Source organism: Oncorhynchus clarkii, chromosome 2 (assembly GCF_045791955.1).
Source record: "Oncorhynchus clarkii lewisi isolate Uvic-CL-2024 chromosome 2, UVic_Ocla_1.0, whole genome shotgun sequence".
NCBI lineage: Eukaryota > Metazoa > Chordata > Actinopteri > Salmoniformes > Salmonidae > Oncorhynchus > Oncorhynchus clarkii.
In genome coordinates, this window is record NC_092148.1 from 42967410 (window position 1) to 42985512 (window position 18103).

Sequence of the window (18103 nt, forward strand, 5' to 3'; positions counted from 1 at the left end):
TTGAATTGACCCCAACCTTGGCGATGTCTACCTCACACTATTACCACTAAAGGCAGTGCTGAGAAAAGGCTGCCTCACAGCAGAATAACTCCCTATCTATTCTGCGTCATAAGCACTAACAATATATGGTACGTCACTCTTCCCTCATAGGCAACAGCACTGAAAAGAGGATGCTTTGGTATATCACTGAGTTTGTACCTCATTGTCTATGGGTTATACATTCTAACCAGGAACCGAATAAAGCAATAATGGAAAAACAAATTGTTTTGTGCATTTCAGCTTTTTGCATTTGAGGCTCCGTAAACCACCTCCTCCACTGTTCAACATGTAGAAGCTAACTAAGACGTTCAGAGACATTTAGAAAAGTGTTCTTGGGATGCATGCATCATGTCATGATATACTACGACCATTGAAAGAAAGTACAGAAGATATAAGTAAATATATTTTAACTGGTGATCAACGGACAGTGTTTAACCAAATTGTGGTTCTCAAACAGCAAGAGAGAGAAAATATTCCCAGTGTTTCAGCTGTCTGCTCTGTCGTGTTCCGGCTGTTACATAAAAGGCTGTCCTAAAAACCCTACCATCTAATTCTGCTCACAGTGCTGTTCGTTGTCTGCCTGTGTAATCTTATTTTTTCCTCTGGCTGTGTCTGTGGTGACCCAGTTTGCCTGCCTCTGCCTCCTCACTCAGAACACGACCCGCTGTCACTGTTCCTGTTCCTCCCTCAGACAGACAGACAGACCTGAGGACACACAGGCTGGGTCTAAAATGACACCATATTCCCTACTTTTGAAAGGGCCATGCACTAGTGAGCAGTCTCAGTGCTCTGTCTGCGGGAGAAATTGCAACCCACCCTATTCACTCAAAAGTAGTGCACTGCATAGGGAATAGGGTGCCATTTCAGACGATACCATAGTGCGCTGAGTTTGTTCTGGGCATAGACAGACAGGGCCCAACTCACCTGACCTAATTTCTACTAAACTCAGTCACCATGTCTCTTTCTCTTAATACACAACCGTCAGGACTTATCAGAGCAGAACTCTGAGAGACCCCTCCCTCTCTCTTTCTCTGTCTATCGCTCTTTCTATATCTCCACATCTCTCCCTCCCTTTAGCTCTCTCTCTCTCTCTCTCTCTCTCTCTCTCTCTCTCTCTTTCTCTCTTCCTCTCTCCTTTTCCTTTGCTCCCCCTCTCTCCCACTCCCCCCTCTCTCTCCCTATCTGTCTGTGTACTGGGTTAGAGCCAGACATGGCCCTATCCACCCGGCCCGGCCCAGTCAGCCACAGCTGCCCCTGATGGCATCATGTCTCCCTAAACACCAGTGCTAGAAATAGCTGTCTGTAATCCAGTGTACAGACAGAATGTTCTGTCTTTTTCATGCACATTCTCAGACAGCTTTTATGTTTCATAGCCATCAAAACACAGCCAGCCACCCACCCACCTATCCTCTCCTCCTCTCCTCTCCTCTCTCCATTCTCTTGTACTCCCCATCTCCTCTAGCATCCTCTCCCTCTCCTCAGCTCTTCTTTCCGTCTCCTCTCCTCCCACCTCGGCTCAACCCAGCTGATGAACTCATTAACTTATGCGGCCCAGTATTCATTCATATATTATGCCTTATTCTCATGCCAACGTCACTACAGGACCTGAACCACATATTGAATACTACCCAAATATGTGGTGGCTTAGAGCCAGTCTCCTACTATAGGAAGAGATGTGAAAATGAATAACTTGATGTGATGTTTGTGGGTCCAGCATAATAACTGTGTCATAATAGGTATATACAACACCAGTCAAAAGTTTGTTCACGCCTACTCATTCAAGGGTTTTCTGTATTTTTACTATTTTCTACATTGGTGAATAATAGTGAAGACATGGGGCGGCAGGGTAGCCTAGTGGTTAGAGTGTTGGACTAGTAACCGGAAGGTTGCAAGTTCAAATCCCTGAGCTGACAAGGTATCTGTCGTTCTGCCCCTGAACAGGCAGTTAACCCATTTTTCCTAGGCCGTCATTGAAAATAAGAATTTGTTCTTAACTGACTTGCCTAGGTAAAGGTAAAATAAAAACATCAAAACTATGAAATAACACATATGGGATCATTTAGTAATAAAAAAAAGTGTTAAACATATCAAAAAATATTTTATATTTGAGATTCTTCAAGATTCCTTTGCCTTGATGACAGCTTTGCACACTCTTGGCATTCTCTCAGGAGATGATTGTGGACTACAGGAAAAGGAGGACCGAGCACGCCCCCATTCTCATCGACAGGGCTGTAGTGGAGAAGGTTGAGAATTTCAAGTTCCTTGGTGTCCACATCACCAACAAACTACAATGGTCCAAACACACCAAGACAATTGTGAAGAGGGCACGACAAAGCCTATTCCCCCTCAGGAAACTAAAAAGATTTGGAATGGGTTGTGAGATCCACAAAAGGTTCTACAGCTGCAACATCGAGAGCATCCTGGCTGGTTGCATCACTGCCTGGTACGGCAATTGCTCGGCCTCAGACCGCAAGGCACTACAGAGGGTAATGCGTACGGGCATCACTGGGGCTAAGCTGCCTGCCATCCAGGACATCTACACCAGATGGTGTCAGAGGAAGACCCTAAAAATTGTCAAAGACCCCAGCCACCCCAGCCATAGACTGTTCTCTCTGCTACCGCATGGCAAACGGTATGGGAGTGCCAAGTCTAGGACAAAAAGGCTTCTCAACAGTTTTTACCCACAAGACACAAGACCAGAGATTGAGGGCATCAATCTTAGATTGTAGGATGGCCTGGGTATTAAGCATGTCATAGTTTAGGTCACCTAGCAGCATGACCTCTGAATCTAGATGGGGGGCAATCAATTCACATATGGTGTTCAGAGCACAGCTGGGGGCAGAGGGTGGTCTATAGCAAACGGCAACAGTGAGAGACTTGTTTCTGGAAAGATGGATATCTGCAGTAGATTGCAACACCGCAGTTCTATCTTGTCGGTATGGTAGGATGTGAGTACATTGGCGGTAAACCTAGGCATTGAGTAATGATGAGAGAGATATTGTCTCTAGAGATGTTTAAACCAGGTGATGTCACTGCATATGTGGGACATGGATCTAAATTGCAGGTTAAGGCATATTGAGCAGGGCTCTACAGTGAATTAAGACAATAATCACTAACCAGGACAGTAGTGGACAACGCATATTGATATTACGGCGAGGCATGCGTAACCGGGTTGGAGACACGGCGATTCAGACAGCTAGCAGGTCGGGGCTACGAGCTAGCAGACCGGGGCTAGCAAGCTAGAGGGATGTCTCGATGGAGCAAAGTCTGTTTTGGTTTCCGAGTTGATGACGTCGATAGACCAGTCGTGATGGATTAGTAGGGTTCCGAGTCATTCAGGGGTGGTCGCGATGTAGAGGCCAGTTGAGTACCCCTTCGAGCAGATTAAGTCGTAGGCCAGTCGTGAAGGATTGGAGGGGCTTCGTGCCCTGTACCGGCAGTAGAAGGGGTCCGGGTATTGTAGCCCAGGAGTGGCTGATGGGCCTCTAGCAAGCCGGGAGAAAGGGCCTAGCATGAGCTCCAGGCTAATTGGTGCTTGCTCCGGGACCGACGTTAGCCAGTACTCGGATAACAGCTAGCTAGCTGCGAAGATCCACGTGAAAATGTCCAGAGCATGTGGTAGGAATCAAGGGATATGGAGAGAAAGTCCGGGAAATGCTCTGGTTTGAGACGCGTTGTACAAACTGGCTAGAGCTTTCTGAGCTAAAGGTTAGCTGATGACCGCTAGCAGTGATTAGCTGACTGCTAGCTAGTAGCTAGTGAGCTGGCTAGTGAGCTGGCTAGCTTCTGTTGTGGGATTCCTTATTCGGGGGCAATAATACTTTAGAAAAAAACAGATCCGCACCACCTTGGGTGAGGCGGGTTGCAGGAGAGTGTTTTGAAGTTGAGTTTTAGAAAATATTAAAAAAAGATATGCAAAGAAAAATATATAAAAATATATATACACGGGACACGATAAGACGAGGACAAAGGACGTCTGACTGCTACGCCATCTTGGATGTCATACTACCTCAAACAGAGCGACTAACCTGTGTCTGTATGTAGCCTCGCTACTTTTATAGCCTCGCTACTGTATATAGCAGCGCTACTGTTATTTTTCACTGTCTTTTTACTGTTGTTTTTATTTCTTTACTTACCTATTGTTCACCCAATACCTTTTTTGCAGTATTGGTTAGAGCCTGTAAGGAAGCATTTCACTGCAAGGTCTGTTGTATTCGGCGCACATGACAAATTAACTTTGATTTGATTTGATTTGAAAACAAGCTTCATGACGTAGTCACCTGGAATGCATTTCAATTAACAGGTGTGAAGTCGGAAGTACATACACTTAGGTTGGAGTCATTAAAACTAGTTTTTCAACCACTTCAAACATTTCTTGTTAAGACATGAAGGTCAGTCAATGTGGAAAATTTGAAGAACTTTGAAACCATCAAGCACAATGATGAAACTGGCTCTCAATAGGACCACCATAGGAAAGGACCCAGAGTTACCTCTGCTGCAGAGAATAAGTTCATTTGAGTCACCAGCATCAGAAATTGCAGCCCAAATAATTGCTTAACAGAGTTCAAGTAACAGACACAGCTCAACATCAACTGTTCAGAGGGGACTGTGTGAATCAGGCCTTCATGGTCGAGTTGCTGCAAAGAAACCACTGCTAAAGGACACCAATACGAAGAAGAGACTTGTTTGGGCCAAGAAACACGAGCAATGGACATTAGACCGGTGGAAATCTGTCCTTTGTTCTGATTAGTCCAAATTTGAGATTTTTGGTCCAACTGCCATGACTTTGTGAGACGCAGAGTTGGTGAACAGATTATCTCAGCATGTGTGTTTCCCAACATGAAGCATGGAGGAGGTGGTGTGATGGTGTTGGGGTGCTTTGCTGGTGACACTGTCAGTGATTTATTTAGAATTCAAGGCACACTTAACCAGCATGGCTACCACAGTATTCTGCAGCGATACGCCATCCCATCTGGTTTGCACTTAGTGGGACTATAATTTGTTTTTCAGCAGGACAATGACCCAACATACCTCCAGGCTATGTAAGGGCTATTTCACCAAGAAGGAGTGTGATGGAGTGCTGCATCAGATGACCTGGCCTCCACTATCACCCGACCTCAACCCAATTGAGATGGTTTGGGATGAGTTGTAAACACAGAGCGAAGGAAAAGCAGCCAACACGTTTTTAGCATATGTGGGAACTCCTTCAAGACTTTTGGAAAAGCATTCCAGGTGAAGCTGGTCGAGAGGATGCCAACAGCGTGCAAGGCTGTCATCAAGGCAAAGGGTGGCTACTTGAAGAATCTAAAATATAATATATGTTTTGATTTGTTTAACACTTGTTTGGTTACTACATGATTCCATATGTTGTATTTCATAGTTTTGATGTCTTCACTTGAAGTAAAATAGTAACTAGTAATAGTTCAAATAAAGAAAAACCCTTGAATGAGTAGTTGTGTCCAAACCTTTGACTGGTATTGTAATTTTCCTCTCTATCTCCTAGATATAGGACAGACACTTCAAAAACCTTATTCCTTGTGATTTATTTTTTTTACTCTTTTTTTGGTGACGGGTTGAAACTCATTGACTAAAACTCAAATTTCTTGGGGGTTGGCCCATGTGGGGGAAAATGCAGGGAAAATGGCACAGCACAGCTTCCAGAAAAACAGTTGCTTTTCAAACTCGGAATTTCGTGGCTAATTGAGGACAGTTGCTAATTGCTCCTAGATTATGCATGTATGAACTACACGTTGACACATCCAGCCCAAAGAGCGCGAGATTTAATTTAAAAAAATTGTAGTTGCCAAAGTTCCAGAGCATGTCTTTTATGTCTTTAGTTTTTGTTGTCCTTTAAAAGAAACAAATTTGAGGAAATATGAATAATAACCACCTCCTCTGCTCTCTGCGTTGAGTTCAAATGCTCTCATACTTCCACAAGTGCACTGCGTGCAAAAAGCGGGAAATACAACAAGCTCACTTATTCAATGTAATCTCTTTACTTGAAGTACAAACTATACATGAAACAAAATAATGTTAAATTGCTTTTATGTATTTAAATGATTGTTTTGAAGATTTATGCATTACAGTGTTCCAGAAGATTGCGTATTATGTATATTTTGTTTCAAAACTGCCTATGCAATTATAATGATTCTGAAGATTATTAGGATCATGTACTGCTTAAGAAATGTATACATTCTTTTTGCAAATAAATGTTTTCTCTGCATTGATATGTGCGATTGTAAATTGATTGTAATTTGATATGTGCGATTGTAAAAGAGATGCTACTACTAACAAATGCCACTAGGTGGTACTCTCTGATTTCGTATTCCAGTTGAGTCAGCACAGTTTCACAAGTTGATGTCAAATACCATATATCTCTGGTTGAATGACTATCTCGGCATAGTCAGAGAAGGTATAGGCCGAATTGAACAAATGTATAATGACATTGCAAAACGAGAAATGTTTTAGTTAGGAACTTTGTAAATACACTTTCCTTTGTTAATATGGACTCTTTTGATCTAAATTGCTTTTGTTTTATAGATAAGAGAATAGGCTATTGCAGGTTCTGACAAGTAGGCTTACTGTATGTATACCCGCCATGGTGAACAGAATGTTACGTTTGTCAATCAATGCAGAAACCGTGGCAAGCACTTGGCACAGGTGTGCATGGTCATGAATAGGACAATAGCGATGTCATCAGATCTGCACGATTACAATAGTAAATGTATTGTTCATAAGTAGGATATACTTATAAATCAATGTCACACTTAGAAAGGTAGGATAGGTCATATAAAATGCCAAATAAACAATTTTCTCTAGTCAGTCACCATTCCATCACATGCCATGGACCAATAACCAATTTGTCTTTGCATGCCTGTATTTATAATTTGGGGGTGTGTTCCTCTCTTTATCCTACTCCCTTTTGATGAGGTCAACGATGTAATTATGGTAGCTGTCCCATCTGGGAATCTGAAAGTGAAAGAAAATTTGTTTCTACAGTTATAGCATCATTTTAGCTAGTATATGCATACAAACAAGAGCATGCTACCTGGTTTTCATAAAATCTCAACTGAATACTGTCTCTCGCTATTTATACAAGCTAATGTTAGTGAGTAGTGGCTGTGGTAATAGAGGTATATGATATTATTATTATATGATATGATATATGATATTCTTATGCTATTCCTATGGCTGTGGCTATGTGCAGTACAGTGTATTATATTTCTATGGCGTATGCAAACCAGGGTGTGGATCTCAGTCTCAGACTACTGGCTCTTTATGAAGGCATCTCTTGTCCTTTCTGTGTTCAGTCTCACATTCAACAGGTGTCCATCTCCTTCTCCATCGATTTACTTTCCAATATTGACTTTTCTTTATCTTTCCCCTCCTTCATCCTTTCCTTCTCACCTTCCATGTTCTCTCTCACTCTTTGCTCGCGCCGTCAATCTCTCACCTGCTCCATTTCCTCCGTTACCCTCTTCTCCCTCTCCTTCTCTTTCTTTTCCATTTCCTTCTTGACCCTCTTCTCCCTCTCCCTCTCCGCCTATCCTTCTCTTTCTTTTCCATTTCCTTCTTGACCCTCTTCTCCCTCTCCGCCTCTCCTTCTCTTCCTTTTCCATTTCCTTCTTGACCATCTTCTCCCTCCACGCCTCTCATTCTCTTTCTTTTCCATTTCCTTCTTGACCCTCTTCTCCCTCTCCTTCTCTTTCTTTTCCATTTCCTCCGTTACCCTCTTCTTCCTCTCCTTCTCTTTCTTTTCCATTTCCTTCTTGACCCTCTACTCCCTCTCCCTCTCAGCTTCTCCTTCTTTTCCATTTCCTTCTTGACCCTCTTCTCCCTCTCCTTCTCTTTCTTTTCCATTTCCTTCTTGACCCTCTTCTCCCTCTCCTTCTCTTTCTTTTCCATTTCCTTCTTGACCCTCTACTCCCTCTCCCTCTCAGCCTCTCCTTCTTTTACATTTCCTTCTTGACCCTCTTCTCCCTCTCCTTCTCTTTCTTTTCCATTTCCTCCGTTACCCTCTTCTTCCTCTCCTTCTCTTTCTTTTCCATTTCCTTCTTGACCCTCTACTCCCTCTCCCTCTCAGCTTCTCCTTCTTTTCCATTTCCTTCTTGACCCTCTTCTCCCTCTCCTTCTCTTTCTTTTCCATTTCCTTCTTGACCCTCTTCTCCCTCTCCTTCTCTTTCTTTTCCATTTCCTTCTTGACCCTCTTCTCCCTCCACGCCTCTCATTCTCTTTCTTTTACATTTCCTTCTTGACCCTCTACTCCCTCTCCCTCTCAGCTTCTCCTTCTTTTCCATTTCCTTCTTGACCCTCTTCTCCCTCTCCTTCTCTTTCTTTTCCATTTCCTTCTTGACCCTCTTCTCCCTCTCCTTCTCCTTCTCCTCTTTCTTTTCCATTTCCTTCTTGACCCTCTCCGCCTCTCCTTCTCTTTCTTTTCCTCTTCCTTCTTGACCCTCTCCGCCTCTGCTTCTCTTTCTTTTCCATTTCCTTCTTGACCCTCTTCTCCCTCTCTGCCTCTCCTCTCCTTCTCTTTCTTTTCCATTTCCTTCTTGACCCTCTTCTCCCTCTCTGCCTCTCCTTCTCCTTCTCTTTCTTTTCCATTTCCTTCTTGACCCTCTTCTCCCTCTCCGCCTCTCCTTCTTTTTCTTTTCCATTTCCTTCTTGACCCTCTCCGCCTCTCCTTCTCTTTCTTTTCCATTTCCTTCTTGACCCTCTCTCCCTCTCCGCTTCTCCTTCTCTTTCTTTTCCATTTCCTTCTTGACCCTCTCCGCCTCTCCTTCTCTTTCTTTTCCATTTCCTTCTTGACCCTCTTCTCCCTCTCTGCCTCTCCTTCTCCTTCTCTTTCTTTTCCATTTCCTTCTTGAACCTCTCCGCCTCTCCTTCTCTTTCTTTTCCATTTCCTTCTTGACCCTCTCCGCCTCTCCTTCTCTTTCTTTTCCATTTCCTTCTTGACCCTCTTCTCCCTCTCCGCCTCTCCTTCTTTTTCTTTTCCATTTCCTTCTTGACCCTCTCCGCCTCTCCTTCTCTTTCTTTTCCATTTCCTTCTTGACCCTCTCTCCCTCTCCGCCTTCTCTTTCTTTTCCATTTCCTTCTTGACCCTCTTCTCCCTCTCTGCCTCTCCTTCTCCTTCTCTTTCTTTTCCATTTCCTTCTTGACCCTCTCCGCTTCTCCTTCTCTTTCTTTTCTATTTCCTTCTTGACCCTCTCTCCCTCTCCGCTTCTCCTTCTCTTTCTTTTCCATTTCCTTCTTGACCCTCTCTCCCTCTCCGCCTCTCCTTCTCTTTCTTTTCCATTTCCTTCTTGACCCTCTCCGCTTCCTCACACTCAACGTCAACAAAACTAAGGAGATGATTGTGGACTTCAGGAAACAGCAGAGGGAACACCCCCCTATCCACATCGATGGAACAGTAGTGGAGAGGGTAGCAAGTTTTAAGTTCCTCGGCATACACATCACAGACAAACTGAATTGGTCCACTCACACAGACAGCATCGTGAAGAAGGCGCAGCAGCGCCTCTTCAACCTCAGGAGGCTGAAGAAATTCGGCTTGTCACCAAAAGCACTCACAAACTTCTACAGATGCACAATCGAGAGCATCCTGGCGGGCTGTATCACCGCCTGGTATGGCAACTGCACCGCCCTCAACCGTAAGGCTCTCCAGAGGGTAGTGAGGTCTGCACAACGCATCACCGGGGGCAAACTACCTGCCCTCCAGGACACCTACACCACCCGATGTCACAGGAAGGCCATAAAGATCATCAAGGACATCAACCACCCGAGCCACTGCCTGTTCACCCCGCTATCATCCAGAAGGCGAGGTCAGTACAGGTGCATCAAAGCTGGGACCGAGAGACTGAAAAACAGCTTCTATCTCAAGGCCATCAGACTGTTAAACAGCCACCACTAACACTGAGTGGCTGCTGCCAACACACTGACACTGACTCAACTCCAGCCACTTTAATAATGGGAATTGATGGGAAATGATGTAAATATATCACTAGCCACTTTAAACAATGCTACCTTATATAAATGTTACTTACCCTACATTATTCATCTCATACGCATACGTATATACTGTACTCTATATCATCGACGGTATCCTTATGTAATACATGTATCACTAGCCACTTTATACTATACTATGCCACTTGGTTTACATACTCATCTCATTTGTACATACTGTACCCGATACCATCTACTGTATCTTGCCTATGCTGCTCTGTATCATCACTCATTCATATATCCTTATGTACATATTCTTTATCCCCTTACACTGTGTACAAGACAGTAGTTTTGGAATTGTTAGTTAGATTACTTGTTATTACTGCATTGTCGGAACTAGAAGCACAAGCATTTCGCTACACTCGCATTAACATCTGCTAACCATGTGTATGTGACAAATAAAATTTGATTTGATTTGATTTGATTTCTCCTTCTCTTTCTTTTCCATTTCCTTCTTGACCCTCTCCGCCTCTCCTTCTCTTTCTTTTCCATTTCCTTCTTGACCCTCTTCTCCCTCTCCACCTCTCCTTCTCTTTCTTTTCCATTTCCTCCATTACCCTAGCTACATCATTGACTCTCTCCTTCATTTTCTTCTTCAAACCTTCCAACTCCTCCCCCCCTCACTCGATCCAACTCCTCCCTCTTCCTCTTGATCTCCTCTCTCTGTCATCATCTCATTCGCTCTCTTAATCCACTCTCTCACTCGCTTCATCTCTGTTTCCACTTACCGCCTTATCTCATCTCCTCATTTCACCCTCCTATCTCGACCTCCTCCTTCTTCTCCAGCTTCACTTACGCCACCTTCTTCTTAAACATTTCCTCTCTCTCTTTCAACTGTTTCATCCCTTCTTCCAAATCCTCTCGGACTCTCTCCACATCCTCCAATTACGTTTCTGTTGTTTATCTCTTACTCGCTCACACTCTCCATCTTCTCCTATTTCTCCTCTATTGCCTCCTTCAACTGATCCACCTCCTTTTTTTTCTCCTCCATCTCTGTCATCACTCTCTTTACCTCCATTTTCTACTCCTCCATATTCAACTTCACCGCCTCCTCTTTCTGTTTCTCCATGTCTGACATCCCCCTCCTTCCTCTTCTCAAACTCCTCCCTCTTTCTCTCCACTTCTTCCTCCTCTTCTCCCTCTTTTCTCCAATTCATCTTCTCCTTCAAGTCCCCCAACTATTCTTTCACTCTACCTCATCCTTTGCCTTCTCTTCCACATCATGTCCATTTCATTCTCTTCCTTTTTAATCATCTTTCCTGAGCGTTGGGCTGGTAACCGAAAGGTTGCTAGATCGAATCCCCGAGCTGACAAGGTAAAAATCTGTCCTTCTGCCCCTGAGCAAGGCAATTATCCCATCATGGTAAATAACTGACTTGCCAGATTCACTTAAATAAAACTTTTTTTTTTTTATTCTTGCCGTCTTCTTCAGTCCTTCATCCATTTTATTTTCACGTTCTCTTCCTCATGCTGTTTAAGGAGAACATTCACTGTGTTTTCATGCATTTCTGTATTCAAACTCTTTTATTCACACTATCTCCCTCTCCATTTCTCTCCTCCAGCCCTCTTTCCATTTGAGCAACTGGATAGAAAAGATATCTAATGAAATGTGATCTGCTCACCAGGTTTGCTGCTAGATGGTGCCACCTGCTGTTGTCCACATTGAACCCCTAAACTGCTCGAGGAGCACTATACTGGGGCTGACTCTCTCTGTGTGGTGGTTTGGGTGTAGTACTGGGAAAGCCAAAAAATTAAATCAATGAGTCAATAAATCAATCAACCCAATCAATCAATCAATCCAACCAATTAATCTAATCTAATCTAGTTTAGTCTGGTCTCTTTAATTGAGTTCTAGTAAAAAAAACATTTAATTACACTTACTAACAGAGGGGACATAGTATAACATTATTAAAGTTAGCTAGATTGTAATTTTTTAAAATAATAATAGCTCACCAAATAGGCGACTTGATTAGGGAACAGATTATTGATCAGGGCAAACAGCACAAGGCTGTTGTCTATTGTCCCCTCTTCGGTTTTTCAGGTTGGTGGGGAAAAGAGATGAAAAAAAGGAAAGAAATGAAATGTCTATGATGCCATCTATTTTGTGAAGTGCACCAGTCGCTCCTGCAGCAAAGCACCCCCACAATATGATGCTGCCACCCTTGTGCTTCACGGTTGGGATGGTGTTCTTTAGCTTGCAAGCCTCCCCCCTTTTCATCCTAACATAACGATGGTCATTATGGCCAAACAGTTCTATTTTTGTTTCATCAGACCAGAGGACATTTCTCCAAAAAGTACGATCTTTGTCCCCATGTGCAGTTGCAAACCGTAGTCTGGCTTTTATATGGCAGTTTTGGAGCAGTGGCTTCTTTCTTGCTGAGCGGCCTTTCAGGTTATGTCGATATAGGACTATTTTTACTGTGGATATAGATACTTTTGTACCTGTTTCCTCCAACATCTTCACAAGGTCCTTTGCTGTTGTTCTGGGATTGATTTGCACTTTTCGCACCAAAGTACGTTCATCTCTAGGAGACAGAACGCGTCTCCTTCCTGAGCGGTATGACGGCTGTGTGGTCCCATGGTGTTTATACTTGCATACGATTGTTTGTACAGATGAACATGGTATCTTCAGGCATTTGGAAATTCCTCCTAAGGATTAACCAGACTTGTGGAGGTCTACAATAGTTTTTTTCTGAGGTCTTGGCTGATTTCTTTTGATTTTCCCATGATATCTAGCAAAAAGTACTGACGTTTGAAGGTAGGCCTTGAAATACATCCACAGGTACACCTCCAATTGACACAAATGATGTCAATTGGCCTATCAGAAGCTTCTAAAGCCATTACATAATTTTCTGGAATTTTCCAAGCTGTTTAAAGGCACAGTCAACTTAGTGTATGTAAACTTCTGACCCACTGGAAATGTGATGCTGTGAATTATAAGTGAAATAATCTGTCTGTAAACAATTGTTGGAAATATTACTTGTGTCATGCACAAAGTAGATGTCCTAAACGACTTGCCAAAACTATGGTTTGTTAAAGTAATGATGGACTGTCGTTTCTCTTTGCTTATTTGAGCTGTTCTTCCCATAATATGGACTTGGTCTTTTACCAAATAGGTCTATCTTCTGTATACCACTCCTACCTCGTCACAACACAACTGATTTGCTGAAACGCATTAAGAAGGAAAGAAATTCCACAAATGATCTTTTAACAAGGCAGACATGTTAATTGAAATGCATTCCAAGTGACTACTTCATGAAGCTGGTTGAGAGAATGCCAAGAGTGTGCAAAGCTGTCATCAAGGCAAAGGGTGGCTACTTTGAAGATTCTCAAATATAAAATATTTTTTGATTGGTTTAGCATGTTTTTGGTTACTAAATGATCCCATATGTGTTATTTCATTGTGTTGATGTCGTCACTATTATTCTACAATGTAGAAAATAATACAAAATAAAGAAAAAACCTGGAATGAGTAGGTGTGTCCAAACTTTGACTGGTACTGTATATCATTTTTTAAAGAACTCAGTCAGGGTCTGAATTTACTGTTGTAAGTTAGAATAATAGAATACGTAAGGTGCAATTTCAACATTTGGTTGTGCATCAGCAGTCAATTAGCCCAGGTCAGTATATTTTTTTAAATTGGTAAATTAGTCTAAACTTTTAGTAAGCAATCGGCACGTTCAAGGGGATCGGTCTGAGCAAGGCGCTGCATGGATTTGCTAACCTTGATCACATAATGACTAGTTATTTTGGGATGCAATATGATGATAGAACTGTAATTATTCTGCAGCGCCTGGCTCTAGTGTTGTCACGATATCAGAAGTTTTTTCTTTGATACCAGGTTTAGTATCACGATACCATCATGATACTCGATACCAAAACGATACCACATCAAAAAACAAGGCATATTAGCCAAAGCCACAGAATGGCACTTGATCCAAACAGATAGTTACTGCTCTGTTCAATCTTTGGGCAAATGTTTTGTTCAATATCACTACATTGTAAACATTTTTTAGACATAGCCATGTATGCATTAATGAATCAATTATACAGTCATACAATCAATTTGATCGTTTTTTGCTTATCTAACTACATAATACAAAGGTAATCATTTATTTGAATGGTACATCTCTATTGATAAACTATGCCTATTCACAATACAGGTGAATGCATATTCAATAGTGGGTGTATACAATTGTGTGTGCAGTTATCGCTGATAGACAGACTTGTTCCATGAGACACGTTTGACAGAAGTACCAAAAGTAATGTCATGTTCTAGTATCGACAAAGTACAGACGTTTCGGTATATCATGCAGCTGCTCAGGCTGATCTTCTCAAAAACGATTAAGATCTTATTGTAGCCAAAGAAACCCTGAGGCAGCTTTTCATGACTCTTAATAGTCATGAGCAGTGTTGGTCAAGAGCTGGTGATGTGGGTTACTATGACAATTCACATTCACACCACACTGACATTCACTCTCTGCCCCTCACAGGTTGATATCCCAGTAACTGGCGCTGGAGGGGATGGCTGCCATTTTACAGGCTCCTAACCAACTGTGCTATTTAGTTTGTTTTTTCGCATTGTTTGTAACTTATATTTTCACTTATTTTGTGCATAATGTTGCTGCTACTGTGTCCTATGACCGAAAATAGATTCTGGACATCAGAACAGCGATTACTCACCAACTGGATGGAGATCTGTTCTTTAACAAGTCCGACGCCAAGGATTTACTGCTTTCTCGAGACCAGACCCAAACACCATCATTTGCATGAAGAAAAGTCAGAGAAAAAGGGGACAGAGGGGCTGCCATCTGAGAATGTGTAGGTGAGTGAGGAAACTTCCACTACCATCCGTACTATTGGCCTACGTGCAACCACTGGAATATAAAATTAATGATCTATGATTATTAAGACTATCCTACCAACGGGACATTAAAAACGGTCATATCTTGTGTTTCACCGAGTAGTGGCTGAACGACGACACGGATACTATAGAGCTGGCTGGGTATTCCGTGCATCGGCAGGACAGAGAAGCTACATCTGGCAAGATGTGTGTGTATTTGTCAATAACAGCTGGTGCGCTATTTCTAATATTAAAGACGTCTCAAGTTTTTGCTCGCCTGAGGTAGAGTACCTGATGATAAGCTGTAGACGACACTATATACCAACAGAGTTCTCATCTACAGTGGGGCAAAAAAGTATTTAGTCAGCCACCAATTGTGCAAGTTCTCCCACTTAAAAAGATGAGAGAGGCTTGTAATTTTAATCATAGGTACACTTCAACTATGACAGACAAAATGAGAAGAAAAAAATCCAGAAAATCACATTGTAAGATTTTTAATGAATTTATTTGCAAATTATGGTGGAAAATAAGTATTTGGTCAATAACAAAAGTTTATCTCAATACTTTGTTATATACCCTTTGTTGGCAATAATAGAGGTCAAACGTTTTCTTTAAGTCTTCACAAGGTTTTCACACACTGTTGCTGGTATGTTGGCCCATTCCTCCATGCAGATCTCCTCTAGAGCAGTGATGTTTTGGGGCTGTTGCTGGGCAACACGGACTTTCAACTCCCTCCAAAGATTTTCTATGGGGTTGAGATCTGGAGACTGGCTAGGCCACTCCAGGACCTTGAAATGCTTCTTACGAAGCCACTCCTTCGTTGCTCGGGCGGTGTGTTTGGGATCATTGTCATGCTGAAAGACCCAGCCACGTTTCATCTTCAATGCCCTTGCTGATGGAAGGAGGTTTTCACTCAAAATCTCACGATACATGGCCCCATTCATTCTTTCCTTTTTACGGATCAGTCGTCCTGGTCCCTTTGCAGAAAAACAGCCCCAAAGCATGATGTTTCCACCCCCATGCTTCACAGTAGGTATGGTGTTCTTTGGATGCAACTCAGCATTCTTTGTCCTCCAAACACAACGAGTTGAGTTTTTACCAAAAAGTCATATTTTGGTTTCATCTGACCATATGACATTCTCCCAATCTTCTTCTGGATCATCCACATGCTCTCTAGCAAACTTCAGACGGGCCTGGACATGTACTGGCTTAAGCAGGGGGACACGTCTAGCACTGCAGGATTTGAGTCCCTGCTGGCGTAGTGTGTTACTGATGGTAGGCTTTGTTACTTTGGTCACAGCTCTCTGCAGGTCATTCACTAGGTCCCCCCGTGTGGTTCTGGGATTTTTGCTCACCGTTCTTGTGATCATTTTGACCCCACGGGGTGAGATCTTGCGTGGAGCCCCAGATCGAGGGAGATTATCAGTGGTCTTGTATGTCTTCCATTTCCTAATAATTGCTCCCACAGTTGATTTCTTCAAACCAAGCTGCTTACCTATTGCAGATTCAGTCTTCCCAGCCTGGTGCAGGTCTACAATTTTGTTTCTGGTGTCCTTTGACAGCTCTTTGGTCTTGGCCATAGTGGAGTTTGGAGTGTGACTGTTTGAGGTTGTAGACAGGTGTCTTTTATACTGATAACAAGTTCAAACAGGTGCCATTAATACAGGTAACGAGTGGAGGACAGAGGAGCCTCTTAAAGAAGAAGTTACAGGTCTGTGAGAGCCAGAAATCTTGCTTGTTTGTAGGTGACCAAATACTTAATTTCCACCATAATTTGCAAATAAATTCATTAAAAATCCTACAATGTGATTTTCTGGATTTTTTTTCTCATGTTGTTTGTCATAGTTGATGTGTACCTATGATGAAAATTACAGGGCTCTCTCATATTTTTAAGTGGGAGAACTTGCACAATTGGTGGCTGACTAAATACTTTTTTGCCCCACTGTATATTATTCGTAGCCTTTTATTTACCATTACAACTATAAGGCCATAAGCGAACAAGAAAATGCTCATCCAGAAGCGCTCTCCTAGTGGCCGGGGACTTTAATGCAGGCAAACTGAAATCCATTTGACCAAATTTCTACCAGCATGTCACATGTTCAACCTGAAGGAAAACAACTCTTGACCCCCTTTAGTCCACACTCAGAGAAGCATACAAAGCCCTTCCTTACCTCCATTTGGAAAATCTGAACATAATTATATCCTCCTGATTCCAGCTTTCAATCAAAACCTAAAGCAGGTATTACCAGTGACACGCTCAATACGGAAGTGGTCAGATGACGCGGATGCTAAGCTACAGGACTGTTATGCTAGCACAGACTGGAATATGTTCTGTGATTCATCCAATGGCATTGAGGAGTATGCCACCTCAGTCATCAGCTTCATTGATAAGTGCATTGACGACGTCGTCCCGACAGTGACCGTAGGTACATATCCCAACCAGAAGCCATGGATTACAGGAAACATCTTCAAAGAGCTAAAGGCTAGAGCTGCCGCTTTCAAGGAGCGGGACACTAATCTGGACGCGTATAAGAAATCCCGCTACTTCCTCAGACGAACCATCAAACAGGCAAAGTGTCAATACAGGGCGAAGATTGAAATCATACTACACCGGCTCCGACGCTCGTCAGATGTGACAGGGCTTGAAAACTATTACAGACAACAAAGGGAAACCCAGCTGCGAGCTGACCAGTGACACGAGCATTACAGACGAGCTAAATGCCTTTTATGCTGGCTTCAAGGCAAGAAACACTGAAGCATGCATGAGAGCACCAGCTGTTCCGGACGACTGTGTGATCACGCTCTCCGTAGCCGATGTGAGCAAGAACTTTAAACAGGTCAACATTCATAAAGCTGCGGGGCCAGACGGATTACCATGACGTGTACTCAAAGCATGCATGGACCAACTGGCAAGTGTCATCACTGACATTTTCAACCTTTCACTGACCGAGTTTGTAATGCAGATCTGTATCAAACGAAGCGAAGGTAACCTGCCTAAATAATTACCGGCTGTTTTCTTTCTTTTTTTATACTGCTGCTACTCTCTGTTTATTATCTATGCATAGTCACTTTACAAATTACCTCGACTAACCTGTACCCTGCACATTGACTCGGTATCGGTATCCCCTGTATATAGCCTCGTTATTGTTAGACAATTATTGTGGGGAATGTTTTCCTGGCACACGTTAGGTCTCTTGATAAGAATTCAGGCTTTTCTGGAGG

The 18103-nt window shown here is 42.7% G+C and overlaps 1 protein-coding gene across 1 annotated transcript; it reads right to left on the bottom strand.

Moving 5' to 3' along the window:
* Positions 1 to 8102: 8102 nt before the first annotated feature.
* Positions 8103 to 9077, bottom strand: LOC139377392 (octapeptide-repeat protein T2-like). Its single transcript, XM_071120423.1, has one exon. The coding sequence runs from the start codon at positions 9075 to 9077 to the stop codon at positions 8103 to 8105; it is 975 nt and encodes a 324-aa protein (XP_070976524.1).
* Positions 9078 to 18103: the final 9026 nt, after the last annotated feature.

Coding starts and splice junctions, on each gene's coding strand:
- LOC139377392 (XM_071120423.1), bottom strand. CDS start 9,077: ATGGAAAAGAAAGAGAAGGAGAGGCGGAGAGGGTCAAGAAGGAAATGG.